This window comes from Brassica napus, chromosome A6, assembly GCF_020379485.1.
Source record: "Brassica napus cultivar Da-Ae chromosome A6, Da-Ae, whole genome shotgun sequence".
Taxonomy (NCBI): Eukaryota; Viridiplantae; Streptophyta; class Magnoliopsida; order Brassicales; family Brassicaceae; genus Brassica; species Brassica napus.
This window is the reverse complement of record NC_063439.1, coordinates 14,087,365-14,107,619: the sequence shown is the minus strand read 5'-3', so window position 1 is coordinate 14,107,619 and position 20,255 is coordinate 14,087,365. Positions and strand designations below refer to the sequence as shown.

Here is a 20,255-nt window from a genome sequence, read left to right as displayed (position 1 = left end):
CAACGCTCTGATCTCAAACATCTCAAGGCATGCTATCTAAAAGATACGAGATCCTAAACCATGTCTCTCCGTTCGTATCTCAATGTTCTCGAAAATCGTAAAGATAGGTAATTCTTACGAAATTCACGAATGAACCAACAGATTGAACGTCTCATCGGAATTAAATATGAGACAACAACTCATATTTACTTCGAACCTACTCAGGAAAATTCGAAAAACGAAACATTCATCATATAAATAACCACGTAAAGCGGTAAGGGGATTCAAAGCCACCAACGGCCAGTCCCGATAAGCAATAAAAACGGCCAAAACAGGCCCGTACAAATCTCTCGGCCACACTCGGCCAAAAACATAAAACAGAAAGACTAGCATCTTTCTTTCGATAACTATTCCACCTCTCATAATCCAAAATCAAAATCCCCGGACAACGAAGCACCGAACGCATCCGTGGGACGATCCACTTCCTCGCCACCGTCAGAAAACCCGGTCGAAACCTCCTCGGTATCAGGGGAAACCGGGATGGAATCCCAGAACCCTTGAATCCGCTCGTCGATCGAAGGGATGAGCGCCTCAGCGTGGGCACGTTCATTCATTCCACTCTTCATCAAGCTCATTTCCTCCTCGAACACGTAGTCATCGGCTCGCGTCCTCCAAAGACTTCCGACCGAACCGCGACACTCACGGAAATCACCCACCGAGGTAAAGGCATTCTTGAGGTTCCATACTCAACCTGGAATTGAGAGGCACGAGTCTTCATCACCTCGACGATTTCCCTTTTGCCCTTCCTTTCCGCTTTGCGGATGGCCCGCGCATGATCACGAGTAAGCTGCGCCTCTCGCTCCAACATCTCGCCTTGCACGAGAGCGAGATCTCGCTCCGCTTTCTCCGCCTTGAAGCGGTAGACCATGGCTTCTCTATGGCCCGCCTCAATGGCCGAGCCCAGCAAGCTCAGGCCCTGCAAAATCGATTGACATGTTATAAAAAAAATATATATACATAGGAGAATCAACAAGAAATTCTGAAAAAACTAACCCCATTGATGATGGGAGATCCTTCCGCGACGACTTTCGGCCTCGCCGATTCTTTCGTAGGAGGAGGAGCATCGAAACCCGGTGGCAGACCAGCAAAGAAATCATCAAAATCCGGAATAGGGACCTCGCTCGAACCACTCCCATCGCCGTAAGCAAGGTTCGGATCCCATCCTGGAAGCATAGAGTCATCCATCGAAAATTCTATGTCGCCAAGATCGACATCTTTTCCCTTCCAAGAGCTCGACTCCGGCACAGCTGCTGGAGCTACGACGGGATTCTGGTCGTCAGGTTCAGAGTCGCTTCCCGTGTCCACAGCCGAAGCAGGACCGGGTTGCACGAATCTCAGTGCCTTCCGAACCCTCTTCGGCGTAAAAGAAGTCCAGAAGAAGGGACCGTTGCTGAGAAGATCCCTCACCGCAATGATGTCCTCAGGGAACGGAGCAAGAGGGTTGATGAAGGGACGATCATTCGGCAACCTCCGGAACACTGGAATGCAATTCTCTTCGACGGACGCAGCATCTATACGAATAAAGAAAAAGAACTTCTTCCACGAGTTGAAGTTCGAAATGAACTTCTTAACCACTGACATAAAGTTCCGAGGGACCAACCTATGCTTGTCCTTATCTTTGACGAGTTGAAGCCTCAAAAGCGCTTCATAATGATCGACGGAAAGGGAAAGGCCATGCTCGTAGCTCAGGATCAGGATCCCAATAAGATGCTGAATGGCAAGTGTTGGGGTCAAAAACGGTTACGACGGAATTACCACCCGAAAATCCTCGGAGATCGTATTTCCGAAAGAGATAGTAAAAGAAGAGATGCAATTTTCGTAAAAATAACCAATACGAAGTTTTTACGAAGAAGTATCCTTTGGGATTCAAACCGCACAAACCAAGCTCGGTCACCACGCATACACGCCGTCCGGTCGCTATGCAGCAACCAAACCCGAGCGAAGCTCGGTCGCTACGTAGCGACCGAGCTCGAGCCAAAGCTCGGTCGCTACGTAGCGACCGAGCTCGAGCCAAAGCTCGGTCGCTACGTAGCGACCGAGCGATCGTCCCGCTTGGTCGCTACGTAGCGACCAAGCTATCGTCCCGCTCGGTCGCTACGTAGCGACCGAGCTCGAGCCAAAGCTCGGTCGCTACGTAGCGACCGAGCACTCGTCTCGCTCGGTCGCTACGTAGCGACCGGGCTCGAGCCAAAGTTCGGTCGCTGTGTAGCGATTGAACCTTTCCGAACATCGATACGACACCAGTCCTTGCATTCTCGTCAAACCTTTGAATGCTATCTCCCGAAGACCGTAGCAAGCTCAGTCCATGTTTCCCGCTATTCTAATTCATCGATAAAACTTCGCGGATTAGAAACCGCGGAAAACTCGTAGTAAACGTGTCGAGTCGGAAGACGGCCCAAAGGGACCTAAAACACGACTCGAGGTCCATCCTACAATTTTTCCTAACCAAAAGCCCGTGAACCACAGCATGGTTCACGCTTGGCCCACGAGGAAGGATAAATGTCAAGTTTCCGCGGATAAATACGGAAGTTTTGAAGATAATTGTGAAGATCGGGAAAAATGGAATATCTCCATTTTTATGCTATGACGGCTTAAGGGCAGAAGAGTAAAAGCGTAAACCGACCTTGGAGCTAGTATATAAGGAGTCCTAGGCGAGGAGCAAGGGAGAGAACTTTTTCAGAGCAAAGTTAGCACTTAGAGCAATTTAGGCAATTTTCCGTTTTTGTTATTTCGAGCTGCGACTCAATTAGGTTTAGCCGTCTTAGGGTTGCTAGAACTAGGAATCTCGCCGACAGCTCTCGAGCCCAGGCTTATACCTTGTTGTAACGCTCATACGCAGATTCGGAATAAAGATCTACTTTGCTCTCTCTTTTCGATTTCTTACTTTTATCGTTGTTATTCTCGTGTTCTGATTGCTTGACGTGTGGTAATTTACAGATATCCGGGTCCTCTGGGAAATTAGGGTTTTCCTAGTTTCCTTATTTAAACGGAAATCGACAGTGTGAATTTCGGTTCCCACAGCAAGGGGAGTCAACTGGCTTATCGCAACCTCGAAACGGTCCAACACTCGGACGAGGATTTCGGGTATTGGGAACCATAAGCGACAACGCACTACGACCGCCTCGTAGCAAGTGAAGTAACCCTCTGGGGTCTGTTAGCACATTCCCCGCGGCAGGGAACCCGGAACTCCACAGCATCCGGGATATGGTAGACCGATCGCATGATCGCGAGAAACTCGTCGGTACTCCTGCTTGCATCCCCTTTCTCGACTCCACGATGGGTCAGGACTGGGAACGACTTCTCTTTGGGAGGGGTCATCGAGCCATAATGAGCAACCCACCATGCCTTGTTCTCGGCGGGATGTATTGAGTGAGGCACGAACTCCATCTTCGGAACAATGAGCTCTTCGTAAGCACTCGCGGATGAAGACCCTTTTTCGCAATCTTTTTCTTGCTCGACATTTTTAAACTTCTCTTAAGAAAATAGAGGAAAAGGGTGGAGAGAAAGAAAGAAAATTTTTTCTTAAGAAAGATCCTAGAGAAAGACAAGAAAGTGAAAAAATTATGAAACAAGTTACCTCCCTTCTTATAGGCATGAGGATTTACTATTCAAGCTCGGAATTTTGGATATTAATTCCATCCATCACGCCTAACTTGCCAAACATGCCTAACCGCACGCTAGGATCCTACGATGCATGATCCTAACGGGCTGGGGGGCTAACTGTTGGGGTCAAAAACGGTTAGGACGGAATTACCACCCGAAAATCCTCGGAGATCATATTTCCGAAAGAGATAGTAAAAAGAAAGATGTAACTTTCGTAAAATATAACCAAACACGAAGTTTTTACGAAGAAGTATCCTTGAAGATTCAAACCAAACAAACCGAGCTCGGTCGTTGCGTAATTACCACGCGTACACGCCGTCCGGTTGCTACGTAGCAACCAAGTCCGGGCCGATATCGGCCGCTACATAGCGACCGAACGTCCGACCCACTCGGTCGTTACGTAGCGACCAAGCTCGAGTCAAAGCTCGGTCGCTACGTTGGAAATGGTTGTGTTATGTTAGAAATGGTTGCTAAGCTAGGATATTGCATAGTGTGCTTTTGTGATTAGGACTTTTTAAATGTGGTTGCAAAATTGTTGAGGAAAAGATTTCTATGGTTTAAAATCTTAAGTCCCTAATATTTTCAAACCTCTTTCAGAGACACTGCCTGTATGTTTTGCTTAAGGACAAGCAAAAAGGTAAGTCTGGGAGAGTTGATATACCTTGGATTTGACCCACTCGGTCGCTACGTAGCGACCGAGCTCAGCCAAGCTCGGTCGCTACGTAGCGACCGAGCGTTCGTCTCGCTCGGTCGCTCCGTAGCGACCGAGCCCGAGCCAAGCTCGGTCGCTACGTAGCGACCGAGCGCTCGTCCCGCTCGGTCGCTACGGAGCGACCGAGCTCAAGCCAAAGCTCGGTCGCTACGTAGCGAACGAGCGCTCGTCCCGCTCGGTCGCTACGGAGCGACCGAGCTCGAGCCAAAGCTCGGTCGCTACGTAGCGAACAAGCGCTCGTCCCGCTCGGTCCCTACGTAGCGACCGAGCTCAAGCCAAAGCTCGGTCGCTACGTAGCGACCAAGTGCTCGTCCCGCTCGATCGCTATGTAGCGACCGGGCTCGAGCCGAAGTTCGGTCGTTGTGTAGCGATTGAACTCTTCCGAACATCGATACGACACCAGTCCATGCATTCTCGTCAAACCTTCAAATGCTATCTCCCGAAGACCGTAGCAGCCTTAGTCCATGTTTTCCGCTATTCTAACTCATCGATCAAACTTCGCGGATTATAAACCGCGGATAGTTCGTTAATTGTCAAAAGAAATCGTAGTAACGTGTCGAGTCGGAAGACGGCTCAAAGGGACCTAAAACACGACTCGAGGCCCATCCTACGATTTCTAAACCAAAAGCTCATAAACCACAGCACGGTTTACGCTTAGTCCACACGGAAGGATAAATGTCAAGTTTCCGCGGATAAATACGGAATTTTTGAAGATAATTGTGAAGATCGGGAAAAATAGAATATCTCCGTTTTTATGCTATGACGGCTTAAGGGCAGAAGAGTAAAAGCGTAAACCAACCTTGGAGCTAGTATATAAGGAGTCATAGGCGAGGAGCATGAAGAGAGAACTTTTTCAGAGCAAACTTAGCACTTAGAGCAATTTAGGCAATTTTTCGTTTTTGTTATTTCGAGCTGCGACTCAATTAGGTTTAGCCGTCTTAGGGTTACTAAAACTAGGAATCTCGCCGACAGCTCTCGAGCCCAGGCTTATACCTTGTTGTAAACGCTCATACGCAAATTCGGAATAAGATTTTCTTTGCTCTCTTTTTCGATTTCTTATTCTTTATCGTTGTTATTCTCGTGTTCTGATTGCTTGACGTGTGGTAATTAGCAGATATCCGGGTCCTCTGGGAAATTAGGGTTTTCCTAGTTTCCTTATTTAAACGGAAATCGACAGTGCGAATTTCGGTTCCCACAACGGACTTTCAGACGTTGATTCCGTCGTGATCGATTTTGACCCCAACAGAATTGCGTTTGTTTAAGACGGCAGGCGTGTTCGTCGGGGCCAATCGACGAACTGGGTATAAGGTTTTGGTGGTCGCGTTCGGACAATTAACTTTGCGACGTCTCGCAGTTGTTTCGAGGATTATACTTGTATCTTTGAGTGTTTGAAAGATGATAATTTTATGATTTTGGGCCGGATGAGGCCACAGACAAGTGTCTTAACGTTTCCAGGCGTGTCCTGAAAGTTTTTGCGTTTAACTGAAGCGTATACATTTTTGATAAAAAGGAGCAACGTAGATTGTAGTAAAAGTTTTTGAAGTTTCTAAAAACTCGATTACAATAATGAAGATTTTTCTAAGTGGGAGTATACGAGTATACGCACCCACTCCCCCCCCTTTTTTAGAGAGAGGGATAGCTGAACTCGTCTTTTGACGAGCTGCCTATGTACCCCTTTCGAGGATCAAGCCATCTCGTAATTTTGTTTCATGCCGCGAGCGTTTTTACTTGGCGGTAGACGTCGCACTGTCCGCCTTGACCGTGTTGATCGTCGCAGGGTCAACGCTATTTTCCGGATGTTCCGGTTGAGTTGTAGCGTCGGCTTCGGACTCGTGTTGAGTTTCGACGTCCGATGCGTTTTCGTCAGCAGACGATTTTAATTCGTCTTTCCTTGGGGCGTTTTTGGCCGAAGATCGATCCATCTTCGTGCGTTTTCGATTCGCAGTTGCAGAAGTCGTGACTTGCCTTAACTTGTGCTCTGCGAGGAAGCATAGGCGCAACTGTTTTTGGCATCCCCAGATAGCCGCGACTCCGCTTGGGGTCGGAAATTTGAGACCTAGGTGGTAGGTTGATGGAACTGCTTGCATGGCATTGAGCCATGGAGTTCCCATGATCACGTTGTAGATAGCGGGATGATCGACTACCGCAAACTCGACGATTTTCGTGATCTCCTTGGCCATGACTGGCAACTGGATTGATCCAAGAGTCATCGATACTTCGCCTGAAAAACCCATGAGCGGTTTTGGCGTTGGAATTACTTCTCCGAGTTTGATGCTCATCCGCTTGGGAGTGTCGCGGAAGATTACTATGACCGTGCTTCCCGTGTCAACGAGTACCCTTCCGACTTCTAAGTCTCGTATGACGAGATCTATGACGAGCGGATCGAAGTGAGGTTGATCGATGCCGCCGGCTTCATCCTTTGTGAAGGTGATCGAGCAATTTTGGCCATCTCGGGGAGGAGACCATGTAGGCCAATTTGCACTCGACTCTGCCTTCCGTTGGTAAGCCTTGATGGCCGACACAGTATCGCTGCAGTATTATGATCCTCCGATGATCATGTTGACTCTGCGACGATTGTTATCATTCCCCTTGTCGTCCGGCCTCCTACCGCGTTTATCCCCAGGCTGGTTTCGTTGAGGGGATTTTTCAGCGGGAGGATTTCTGTCCGTCTTTGGAGGGCGATCAGAGTCGAGGATGAGATCCTTGACGCTGGTTACTTCCGAGAGCTCTCCAGCGAGTAGCTTCGCGGCCAGCCTTGCTCCCAAGAATTTGCAGTTGGTCGTGGAGTGTCCTTGGGACTGGTGGAACTCGCAGAAGGTGTTTTCGTCATACCCTTGATTGCGGGTCCACGTGTTGCCCGTGGTTCGGCCTTGATCCGAATTGATCGCATAATTATGCGCCCCTTGGAGATCTTTCCCCTCGTGATGGACGTACTTGTCGTTACGAGAGTTCTTCTTTCTCGCTTTCGGATCCACGTCCTTCGAGGATGGTCTTGCCGCCTTATGTTTTTGTGATAAGACTTTAGTTTCTTCCTCGACTATGATGTAGTCTGTTGCTTTGTGGAGGGCGTCCTTGATCGTTCGCGGTTTGTCGAGGGTTATCCACATTCTGAATTTCGACTTGTACCATAGCGTCTTTCTCAGCGCGTCAATGGCCACTTTGTTGCTTATCCTGCTGACCCTGGACATTATCAGCTTGAACCGGCTGATAAACTCGCGGAGGGGTTCGTCTTCCCTCTTGGAGAGGCTCCAGAGATCGACATCGGAAGTTTCTCTGTCTATGAACACATAGTATTGTTTGAGAAATTCCGATGCGAGCTGTCGGAAACTCCCGATGGTGTTACGATGGAGGCGTGCGAACCATTCGAGCGCCGCTCCTTCCAGATTTTCGACGAACAGGCGGCAGTAGCCGGCATCTTTTTTGCCGTTCTTCAGTCTCGCTCTTCCCATCGCGATGTGGAAAGCCTGAAGGTGTGCTTTTGGATCGGCCGTACCATCGTATTTTGGTACTTTGATTTTTCTCGGATCGGATATCCTCATATCCGAAATGTGACTGCTAAAGGGGGTTTTCCAAGCTCCTTCCAGCAATCGATCGGTTTTGGGGGCAGCACTAGTAGCATGATGGATTTGAGACTTTACGGCTCTCACTTCTGCCGCAGTCTTGGTGATGTAGTCGCGAAGATCGCGGATATCCGATGTCTCGTCAGTAGATTTCCGAGCCTGTCGGCGTTTACTGCGAGTGAGGTCGGTTTGCTTTTCAGCCAGCTCTTCTTGTTCGTTCCAATAGACGATTTCCTCTTCTTCCGTCATTGGTTTGTCGAACGGAGAGCTTTCCCGAGCATATCGGCTTCTGGTCCTTCTTGGATGTCTGTGGACGTCCTCATCGGTGTCGTTGGAGACATCGCTAGGATCCAGGTCAATGCGTTCGGCTTCGTTATCCTCTGAATCCTTTGCAGGAGGCGAAGGACTTTCAGGGTTCCCCTTTTCGATGGAAGATTTCTCGCTAGGGTTTTGACCCGAAGGTCGTTCCCGCGCGACTCCAGATCTGTCAAGTGGGGTTGCGAAGTCGAGCCTCTTCCCGCGGATTTTGGTGGTTCCGCGGAGACGGATTGCTCGAGTCCTTGCCGTTAAGGTTTCAACCTGTTTGGTCAAGGTACTCACGAGCTTATCCTGTTCTTCCGACCTTTTCTCATAGGTGGCAAACATCTTTTTAAACTCCTCGAGCGCCGCGGCGTTGGCTGGAGCGTTGGCCACGGATACGTCCGCTGTTGGAGTGTGGAGATTGGTGCCGTTGCCTCCGTTAAGAGGAGTCTGCATGTTATCCGCGTCGTTAGTTGACATGTCTGATTGAGCGTGGTGTGGCTTTTGCGGGTTAGATTGATCCATATCCCCCTCCTTCTAGCGCCAAACTGTTGGAACCGAAATTCGCACTGTCGATTTCCGTTTAAATAAGGAAACTAGGAAAACCCTAATTTCCCAGAGGACCCGGATATCTGCTAATACCACACGTCAAGCAATCAGAACACGAGAATAACAACGATAAAAATAAAAAATCGAAAAGAGAGCAAAGAAGATCTTATTCTGAATTTGCGTATGAGCTTTTACAACAAGGTATAAGCCTGGGCTCGAGAGCTGTCGGCGAGATTCCTAGTTCTAGCAACGCTAAGACGGCTAAACCTAATTGAGTCGCAGCTCGAAATAACAAAAACGGAAAATTGCCTAAAATTGCTCTAAGTGCTAAGTTTTCTCTGAAAATCCTCTCTTTCCCACGCTCCTCGCCTAGGACTCCTTATATACTAGATCCAAGGTCGGTTTACGCTTTTACTCTTCTGCCCTTAAGCCATCATAGCATAAAATGGAGATATTCCATTTTTTCCGATCTTCGTGATTATCCTTAAAACTTTCGTATTTATCCGCGGAAACTTGACATTTATCTTTCCTTGTGGACCAAGCGTAAATCATGCTGTGGTTTACGGGCTTTTGGTTAAGAAATCGTAGGATGGGCATCGAGTCGTGTTTTAGGTCCCTTTGGGCCATCTTCCGACTCGAAGCGTTTATTACGATTTCTTTCGATAAGGAACAAACTTTCCGCAGTATTAATCCGCAAAGTTTGATCGATGATTTAGAATAGCGGAAATCATAGACTGAGCTCGCTACGGTCTTCGGGAGGTAGCATTTGAAGGTTTGACGAGAATGCATGGACTGGTGTCGTCTCGACGTTTCGGAAGAGCTCGGTCGCTGGGCAGCGACCGAACTTTGGCTCGAGCCCGGTTGCTACGTAGCGACCGAGCAGGACGAGCGCTCGGTCGCTACGTAGCAACCGAGCGGGTTGGATGCTCGGTCGCTATGTAGCGACCGAGCTTGGCTCGGACTTGGTTGCTACGTAGCGACCGGACAGCGTGTATGTGCGGTAGTTACGCAATGACCGAGCTTGGTTCGTTTGCTTTGAGCCTTCAAAGATACTTCTTCGTAATGGTTATTTTTTACGAAAAATTATATTTTTCTTTTTACTATCTTTTCCGGAAATTCGATTTCCGAGGATTTTCGGGTGTTAATTCCGTCGTGACCGTTTTTGACCCCAACAATGCCTATACTTTACCGTGATGTTGTTGATGGTGCGGCAGTCCACACACATGCGCCAAGAACCATCCCTTTTGGGCACAAGAAGGACAGGAACGGCACAAGGACTGAGGCTTTCTCGGATGTAGCCTTTTTTAAGAAGGTCACCAATCTGTTTCTGAAGTTCCTTGGTCTCCACCGGATTGGTACGGTAAGCTGGCCGGTTTGGTAGAGACGCGCCAGGAACAAGGTCGATCTGATGCTCAATGCCTCGTACTGGTGGCAATCCCTTAGGATTCTCATCTGGAAAAACATCAGAATACTTCTGCAAAACATCTAAAAGTTCACTCGGAATCTCCGGTGCAAGGTCAGAAGAAGAAGCCATAAGAGATTCTTTGTACACAAGTAAAAGAAATGGCTTTTCAGAGTAAAGAGATCTCTTGACCTGACTTTGTTTGATATAGAAATTGGAGTTCCGTTGGGATGATTCAGGTTCATCTTGCTTGGGTTCCTTGTCACGGTTCCTCTTGAGCTGGATCTGATCTTGATGAACCTCCAAAGGTGTCAAAGGAACAAGCGTGATCTTCTTCCCTTTATGATCAAAGGAGTGTCGGTTTGTGAAGCCATCATGCACGGCTCTCTTATCAAATTCCATGGCCGGCCCAAGAGAAAGTGGCATGCGTCCATAGGAAGAACGTTGCAAACGACCTCGTCCTCATATCGGCCAATGGTAATAGGGACAGTGACTTGCTCTTTCACATACTGTTCTCCAGCCTCGTTTAGCCATTCCAACCTGAAAGGACGAGAGAGAGGACGAGTAGCAAGTCCTAGTTTCCTGACAAGAGTGTCACTAGCAACATTAGTACAACTCCCACCATCAATAATCAAAGAGCAAACCTTTTCAGAAACTAAACATCGAGAATGAAAGAGATTCTCCCTTTGTTCCTTTTCATTGTTTTAGGGTTGGACACACAGAGTTCTTCTTGTGACAAGTAGAGGACCATGAGCTAGATAGTCGAAGCAAGGCTCCTCAACATAGATCGGGTCAGACTCATCATCAAAGGCTGGGTCGGAACCATCCACCAAGTGGCCGTCCGTCTCATCGAAGATAGACTCGACCATGCCTTTCCTAGCAACGAGTAATGGCCCGTGATGCGGATATCCAAAGGACTCGTCCTCTTTATCAAAGATAGGACCAAGATCTTCTTTGTTCTCCTGCTCATCCTCAGATTCAACTTCTCCATTCTCCATGAGAATCATCACTCGTTGGTTGGGACAATTTTTGGCAAAATGTCCAAGACCTTGACATTTGAAACACCTAATGTCTCTTGCTCGGCCAGAAGTATCAACTGCCTTTCCTTTGTCATCACGAGCAGGGACATCAGTTTTAAAAGCATTATGTGTTGTGGAAGAAGACTTACCTTTGTCTTTGTAGCTTAGCTTAGGAGCAAAAGCCGGTTTAGGAGAGTAGGTTGGTTTAGAGGTAACGGCCGGCTTTGAGAAACTCTTCCTCTTAACTTGTTGCTCGATCAAGATGGCCTTGTGTAGCATCTGTTCCGCACTACCATACTCTTGAAGATCCATACGGTCTTGGATGTCTCGGTTAAGGCCAGCGAGGAACCTAGCCATAGTGGCGTCCATGGGCTCGTCTACATCAGCCTTGATCATCAAAGTTTCCATCTCCTTGTTGGGGTCAAAAACGGTCGTAACGGAATTAACACCCAAAAACCCTCGGAAATTGTATTTCCGAGAAGATAGTAAAATAAAAATATGATTTTCGTAAAAAATAACCAATACGAAGTTTTTACGAATAAGTGTCCTTGAAAGCTCAAAATGGACAACTCAAGCTCGATCATTGCGAAACTACCGCACACGCACGCTATCCGGTCGCTACGTAACGACCGAGCGTCTGTTCCGCTCGGTCACTACGTAGCGACCAAGCTCGAGCGAAAGCTCGGTCGCTACGTAGAGACCGATCGTCTGTTCTGCTCGGTCGCTACGTAGCGACCGAGCTCGAGCCAAAGCTCGGTCGCTACGCAGCGACCGAGCGTCCTTCCCGCTCGTAGCAACGTAGCGACCGAGCTCGGCCAAGCTCGGTCGCTACGTAGCGACCGAGCGTCCGTCCCGCTCGTAGCCACCGGGCATAGCGACCGAGCTCTTCCGAAACGTCGAGACGACACCAGTCCATGCATTCTCGTCAAACCTTCAATGCTATCTCCCAAAGACCGTAGCGAGCTCAGTCTATGATTTCCGCTATTCTAAATCATCGATCAAACTTTGCGGATTAATACCACAGAAAGTTCGTTCCTTATCGAAAGAAATTGTAGTAAACGCTTCGAGTCGGAAGACGGCCCAAAGGGACCTAAAACACAAGTCGAGGCCCATACTACGATTTCTTAACCAAAAGCCCGTAAACCACAGCACGGTTTACGCTTGGTCCACAAGGAAAGATAAATGTCAAGTTTCCGCGGATAAATACGGAAGTTTTGAAGATAATTGCAAAGATCGGGAAAAATGGAATATCTCCATTTTTATGCTATGACGACTTAAGGACAGAAGAGTAAAAGCGTAAACCGACCTTGGAGCTAGTATATAAGGAGTCCTAGGCGAGGAGCGTGGGAGAGACTTTTTCAGAGCAAACTTAGCACTTAGAGCATTTTAGGCAATTTTCCGTGTTATTTCGAGCTGCGACTCAATTAGGTTTAGCCGTCTTAGGGTTGCTAGAACTAGGAATCTCGCCGACAGCTCTCGAGCCCAGGCTTATACCTTGTTGTAAACGCTCATACGCAAATTCGGAATAAGATCTACTTTGCTCTCTTTTCGATTTCTTATTTTTATCGTTGTTATTCTCGTGTTCTGATTGCTTGACGTGTGGTATTAGCAGATATCCGGGTCCTCTGGGAAATTAGGGTCATCCTAGTTTCTTTATTTAAACGGAAATCGACAGTGCAAATTTTGGTTCCCACAGTTTGGCGCTAGAAGGAGGGGGATACGGATCAATCTAACCCGCAAAAGCCACATCACGCTCAATCAGACATGTCAACTAACGACGCGGATAACATGCAGACTCCTCTTAACGGAGGCAGCGGCACCGATCTCCACACTCCAGCAGCGGATGTATCCGCGGCCAACGCACCAGCCAACGCCGCGGCGCTCGAGGAGTTTAAAAAGATGTTCGCCACCTATGAGAAAAGGTCGGAAGAACATGATAAGCTCGGGAGTACCTTGACCAAACAGGTTGAAACCTTAATGGCAAGGACTCGAGCAATCCGTCCCCGCGGAACCACCAAAATCCGCGGGAAGAGACTCGACTTCGCTACCCCACTCGACAGATCTGGAATTGCGCGGGAACGACCTTCGGGTCAAAACCCTTGTGAGAAATCCATCACGTTACTAGCGCTGGCGAGACGTCGGATATCCGCGATCTTCGCGACTACATCACCAAGACTGCGGCGGAAGTAAGAGCCGTAAAGTCTCAAATCCATCACGTTACTAGCGCTGCTCCCGAGATCGACAGGCTGCTGGAAGGGGCTCGTAAGACCCCCTTCACCACTCGTATCTCGGATATGAGAGTTTCCGATCCGGGAAAGATCAAAGTACCGAAGTACGATGGTACGACCGATCCGAAGGCCCACCTTCAGGCTTTCCACATTGCGATGGGAAGAGCGAGACTGAAGGACGGCGAAAAAGATGCCGGCTACTGCCGCCTGTTCGTCGAAAATCTGGAAGGAGCGGTGCTCGAATGGTTCGCACGCCTTCATCGCAACACTATCGGGAGTTTCCGACAGCTCGCATCGGAATTTCTCAAACAATACTCTGTGTTCATAGACAGAGAAACTTCCGATGTCGATCTCTGGAGTCTCTCCCAGAGGGAAGACGAACCCCTCCGCGAGTTTATCAGCCGGTTCAAGCTGATAATGTCCAGGGTCAGCGGGATAAGCGACAAAGTGGCCATTGACGAGCTGAGAAAGACGCTCTGGTACAAGTCGAAATTCAGAAAGTGGATAACCCTCGACAAACCGCAAACGATCCAGGACGCCCTCCACAAAGCAACAGATTACATCATAGTCGAGGAAGAAACTAAAGTCTTATCGCAAAAACATAAGGCGGCAAGACCATCCTCGAAGGACGTGGATCCGAAAGCAAAAAAGAAGAACTCTCGCAACGACAAGTATGTCCATCACGAGGGGGAAGATCTCCAAGGGGCGCATAATTACGCGATCAATTCGGACCAAGGCCGAACCACCGGCAATACGTGGACCCGCAACCAAGGGTATGACGAAAACACCTTTTGCGAGTTCCACCAGTCCCGAGGACACTCCACGACCAACTGCAATGTCTTGGGAGCAAGGTTGGCCGCAAAGCTACTCGATGGAGAGCTCTCGGAAGTAACCAGCGTCAAGGATCTCATCCTCGACTCTGATCGCCCTCCAAAGACGGATAGAAATCCGTTCGCTGAGAAATCCCCTCAACGAAACCAGCCCAGGGATAAACGCGGTAGGAGGCCGGACGACAAAGGAAATGATAACAATCGTCGCAGAGTCAACATGATCATCGGAGGATCACAATACTGCGGCGATATTATTTCGGCCATCAAGGCTTACCAACGGAAGGCATAGTCGAGTGCAAATTGGCCTACATGGTCTCCTCCCCGTGATGGCCAAAATTGCTCGATCACCGTCACAAAGGAGGAAGCCGGCGGCATCGATCAACCTCACTGCGATCCGCTCGTCATAGATCTCATCATACGAGACTTAGAAGTCGGAAGGGTACTCGTCGACACGGGAAGCACGGTCAACGTAATCTTCCGCGACACTCTCAAGCGGATGAGCATCGACAGGCGAAGTATCGATGACTCTTGGATCGATCCAGTTGCCAGTCATGGCCAAGGAGATCACGAAAATCGTCGAGTTCGCGGTGGTCGATCATCCAGTTGTCCTTGAAAGCTCAAAATGGACAACTCAAGCTCGATCATTGCGAAAGTACCGCACACGCACGCTATCCGGTCGCTACGTAACGACCAAGCGTCCGTTCCGCTCGGTCGCTATGTAGCGACCAAGCTCGAGCCAAAGCTTGGTCGCTACATAGCAACCGAGCGTCCGTTCTGCTCGGTCGCTACGTAGCGACCGAGCTCGAGCCAAAGCTCGGTCGCTACGCAGCGACCGAGCATCAGTTCGGCTCGGTCGCTACGTAGCGACCGAGCGTCCGTTCTGCTCGGTCGCTACGTAGCGACCGAGCTCGAGCCAAATCTCGGTCGCTACGTTGCGACCGAGCTCGAGCCAAAGCTCGGTCGCTGCGTCCGTCCCGCTTCGTCGCTACGTAGCGACCGAGCTCGAGCCAAAGCTCGGTCGCTACGTAGCGACCGAGCACGGCCAAGCTCGGTTGCTACGTAGCGACCGAGCGTTCGTCCGCTCGGTCGCTACGTAGCGACCGGGCTCGAGCCAAAGTTCGGTCGCTGCGTAGCGACCGAGCTCTTCCGAAACGTCGAGACGACACCAGTCCATGCATTCTCGTCAAACCTTCAATGCTGTCTCCCGAAAACCGTAGCGAGCTCAGTCTATGATTTCCGCTATTCTAAATCATCGATCAAACTTTGCGGAATAATACCGCGTAAAGTTCGTTCCTTATCGAAAGAAATCGTAGTAAACGCTTCGAGTCGGAAGACGGTTCAAAGGGACCTAAAACACGAGTCGAGGCCCATCCTACGATTTCTTAACCAAAATCCCGTAAACCACAGCACGGTTTACGCTTGGTCCACAAGGAAAGATAAATGTCAAGTTTCCGCGGAAAAATACGGAAGTTTTGAAGATAATTGCGAAGATTGGGAAAAATGGAATATCTCCATTTTTATGCTATGATGGCTTAAGGACAGAAGAGTAAAAGCGTAAACTGACCTTGGAGCTAGTATATAAGGAGTCCTAGGCGAGGAGCGTGGGAGAGTCTTTTTCAGAGCAAACTTAGCACTTAGAGCATTTTTGGCAATTTTCCGTTATTGTTATTTCGAGCTGCGACTCAATTAGGTTTAGCCGTCTTAGGGTTGCTAGAATAGGAATCTCGCCGAAAGCTCTCGAGCCCAGGCTTATACCTTGTTGTAAACGCTCATACGCAAATTCGGAATAAGATCTACTTTGCTCATTTTTCGATTTCTTATTTTTATCGTTGTTATTCTCGTGTTCTGATTGCTTGACGTGTGGTATTAGCAGATATCCGGGTCCTCTGGGAAATTAGGGTCTTCCTAGCTTCCTTATTTAAACGGAAATCGACAGTGCAAATTTTGGTTCCCACACTCCTTGTGGTAGTCTTCCACGGACTTAGTGCCTTGAAGCAAGCGTCTGAATTTCTGGTGGAGGTCTCTGCGATAATGAGCAGGAACAAATCGTCTCCTCATCAGCATGGAAAACTCATCCCATGTCTCAATCGGTCTTTCACCTGTTCTCCTCCTGTGGGTCACAAATTGATCATACCCATTAATAGGATAGCCAGAGAATTCAGTAACAGCTAGTCTAACTTTCTTAAGTTCAGAAAAGTTTTGACAATCAAAGACATGTTCAATTTTTCTTTCCCATTCAGGAAAGACATCAGGATCATTTTTACCCTCAAAAGGTGGGATTTTTAGTTTCAAATCACTTAAGCTATCATTAGTACGTTCATTTCTAGCAAAAGGATTGACATCACCTGGATCTCGGGTTCTAGGACCTCTTCTTGGATGGTATGCTTATCTGGCCTCGTCCTCTTGATCATCCTCCTCTCGGATCTCATCGTCAGACCGAGTGTTCCTACGCAGACGGTCTCTTCTTACTCCGGCTGTAGAAGGAGTTTGGCTGGCCTTAATCTCATCAAGCCTCTAGTGGATCTGATCTAAACCTTTGTTCAACATGTTAGACATAGAATCATTCAAGGCACGCATTTGAAGGTTAGACAATCCAGCAACTGAGTTTCTGGGACGGTTCCGTTCATCATCACTACTCATGGTTCCTGAAATTTCTTAAACACAAAACGTTAGATAAAAATTCCTCACTCTCTCAAGTGTTTGATCCTCACCCACACACGTGTTTCTCTCAGAATTTGGATGGTCACACAACAAGTTTTCACTCAAAATTCTAAGAAGAACAAATCAAAGAAACTCAATGGACAAAATCCAAGCAAACACAAGGGAATTTTAAAAAGAGAGAAAGATAAGAGATTTTCTGTTTTGGGAATCCGTTTTAACCACTTCAAAAGCTGGATTTCTCCTCAGCCAGCAGACTTTCTCTTCCACCACCAATCCCCAAATGAAAAACTTTTCGAATTTTTTTTTTTTTTGATAGATCTTTTTCTTTCTTTTTTTTTCATAGATTGAGGATGGTAATGAGGGGCCCGGATTCAAGATAGATAGATGAAGAGTGTTTATGAAGAAATGGAAGATGAGAAAGATGAATGATTTAGAAGATACCAAACAAGTGGCTCTGATACCACTTGAAGGACCCTAAGATCGGCTCACTCGAATGGATCAGATTTGGATATGAACTCCGGATGGAGAACTGGATGGATTGAAGGGTCGCACGAAGGTTGCGGAAAGGCCTTCAATATTCCCGACTCAAAATGGTGCTTGATATGACTCACAAGACCACCAAGTGAACGATCTCTCGTCGTTGCTTGATATGACTCACAAGACCAACGATTTGAGGAAGTGTTTACTTGGATATGACTCACCAAGAAACAAGACAAGTTCTTAAACAAAGAACAAAGAGTTTAACTCAAACTTTAGACAAAAACAATTTCTCATTATTAAAATGAAAAGAGTTTCATACTTATAGAGTTTTGTAGATCTAGGAATTAAATGAAAAGTAGATCTAGATCTAGAGCTAGTTATTACACGGAAATAAAGAGAAGATTAATTAATGTGACTGATCGGCTTCCATCAAGATGCATCTGAACCGGCTAAGTCCAAGGCGGTAAGGACAGTCACATAGGCAGGACGATCAGCAAGGGCCGCAGGACGTTCTGCTAAGGCCGCGGGGCATTCTGGTCGGACAAGTTGCGTTCCAACAAAACCCAAGTCTTCTGATAGCTTAAGGATCCTTGCCTTAGAGAAATTTTCAAAGGAAAAGTCCATGACCGGATTGAACAAGGTAGAGAGATCATCAGCACGGTCATCAGTACATGCGGTACGAGCCAATCGAGACAAAAGAGAAAAGTCTCGATCATTTTGTGAAACCTCATGATCCAAGTCAAGTCTGGCATGATCTTTCTCAATCTGGCATGATCCTTCTCAAGTCTAGCATGATCCAAGTCAAGTCTGGATTGGCTATCAGTCTTGGCTTGTCGAGTTGGCCGGGAGAGACAGGCTTCAGTTCGGTCTGTTCGAGCATCTGGTCGAGGATCTGGACGCAGCTCCAATCCGGACGTTCGCAGGTCGAGCCGATAGACGGCCCGGTGGATCTGTCTGATCTGATCGGTAGGATGAACCTCAGCTGGGACATCTGGAACGTTCAGATCGGTCTGTTCCCTGGACTGGGGCACATCACTCTCGGAAGGAGAGATGGTCAGCAACGCAAGCCGGCGCTTCGACGGAAGAAGTCGGAATCGGAGCCGGAGAGGTGGCCTCGCCCATCTCAACGTCAGAACTTCTCTTGCCACCTTGTGAGGAAGACATGTTAAAGGCTAAAATTTGGGAGCTAGAGAAGGTTTGAAGGTTTGAAGAAGGGAAGGTATGAAGAAAATGAATGACAAGAGCTCACTACTTATAGAAGTATGGGCTTAGAATTTTTTTTATGATATTGTTAAACATATACTTTCTCGATGACTTTCTTCCGCGGAGTTTAGAGTACAAACTTCGTCTGATACGCCTAACTTTTCCTAAATCATCAAACCGCGCGTGATACCACTCAAATTACCCTAAGGAGTGTTATTCTCATCAAAAGAGGTTCAGATGTAGTACTTAGGGATCGAATCCATAAGGAGCTAGGGAACAATTAAATCTAGTGTTTATTAATTCTAAGAGTTGTAAATGTTTAAATGAAATAGCAATAGTAACAAGCGAAGTAAATAGTAAATGTAACTTGCTTGGAAATGATATTAGATGCAGGGCCACTATTCAAGTGTTGGAGGTTATAATACCTATAGATGCCTATTTGTTGCATGCATGATATGTTAGAGCTCAACCGCTTAACTCAGTGATCAGCTGTCGCATGTTTCACTGGTTAACAGGCTAGATCTCGTGTCTCAACGGTTAGTATGTTGACAACGAAAGAGTGTCGATCGATGGTCCTATTGGGACGTCGACCGATACACCTTTGCCTACGTCGACCGATAGTCAGTTGAGGATATCGATCGACGGGTTCTAGCCAGGCCTATGCGCGAGTATGATATGCCCTATTAAAATACTAAATTGGCGGTTAGCCCTCTCTAGCAGTCCTAATATGATAGATAGATGTCAGGATGGGATAACAAGGGTGCTTGAGTACGCAATCCTATGATCAAGTTCTAGTTAGCAAGGCTAAAACAAGCAATGAATACAAATCTATCATGAATATCACAACAAGGCAGATCTATAGTTTGGGGCTAATCCCACAAACCTATCTGAACCATGGATCTAATAAATGAACTACTCAGACATAGCAAAGCAATTCATAACAATGAAGAAATGGAAATTCATAGTATAGATGAAAATAAAAGAAAACAAGGAGTTCCAATCACAAGTGATCTTCTCTCCAAAACTCTCTCTTCTCTCTCAAAGTGAAACTGTAACCAAAAAGCTCTCTTGCCGTCAAAACACCTTGGCAGTATATAATCTACTAGGTTAAAAACTCGTCAGGGCATTTTTCGTAATTTAGCTTGGCCTTGGGTTTTAAGTCCGCTGGATCCAAAATGTCGCGTGTCCAATGTCTCGACATCGATCGATGGTACTTGTGTACATCGATCGATATTGATCTTCATCTGTCGAGGCATCTCCTGGTGTCGATCGGCAGCACTGGATGCGCATCGATCGATTGTTCTTCCTCTCGTCGACCTCTACATGGTCAGCTCGGGTGAAATGTCCTTTAAGCTCCAAAATGCTCCAAAGTCATAGCTTTACTCCGAAATGCACCTGAACCTGAAAACATACCTAGAAGAGTAGAAAACATAGATATATATATAGTAAAACACTTATATACCATGGATGAAAACAGGTCAAATCCAAGGTATATCAACTCTCCCAGACTTACCTTTTTGCTTGTCCTTAAGCAAAACGTACAGGCAGTGTCTCTGAAAGAGGTTTGAAAATATTAGGGACTTAAGATTTTAAACCATAGAAATCTTTTCCTCAACAATTTTGCAAACACATTTAAAAAGTCCTAATCACAAAAGCACACTATGCAATA

At 47.3% G+C, this 20,255-nt stretch overlaps 1 protein-coding gene across 1 annotated transcript; it reads right to left on the bottom strand.

Moving 5' to 3' along the window:
- Window positions 1-1,495: 1,495 nt before the first annotated feature.
- LOC106433868 lies at window positions 1,496-10,567 on the bottom strand. Its single transcript, XM_048781576.1, has 2 exons — window positions 9,987-10,567; window positions 1,496-1,550 (listed from the first exon to the last, which is right to left on the bottom strand). Exons 1-2 carry the CDS (start codon window positions 10,565-10,567, stop codon window positions 1,496-1,498), a joined length of 636 nt encoding a protein of 211 aa, XP_048637533.1.
- Window positions 10,568-20,255: the final 9,688 nt, after the last annotated feature.

Bases quoted from the DNA above. Each gene is read 5' to 3' on its own strand.
- LOC106433868 (XM_048781576.1), bottom strand. From the start codon at position 10,567: ATGGAATTTGATAAGAGAGCCGTGCATGATGGCTTCACAAACCGACAC. The intron at 1,551-9,986 runs GTGTGTGGACTG...TTATTCGTATAG, and splicing joins AGGGATGGTTCTTGGCGCAT to ATGCTGCGTCCGTCGAAGAG.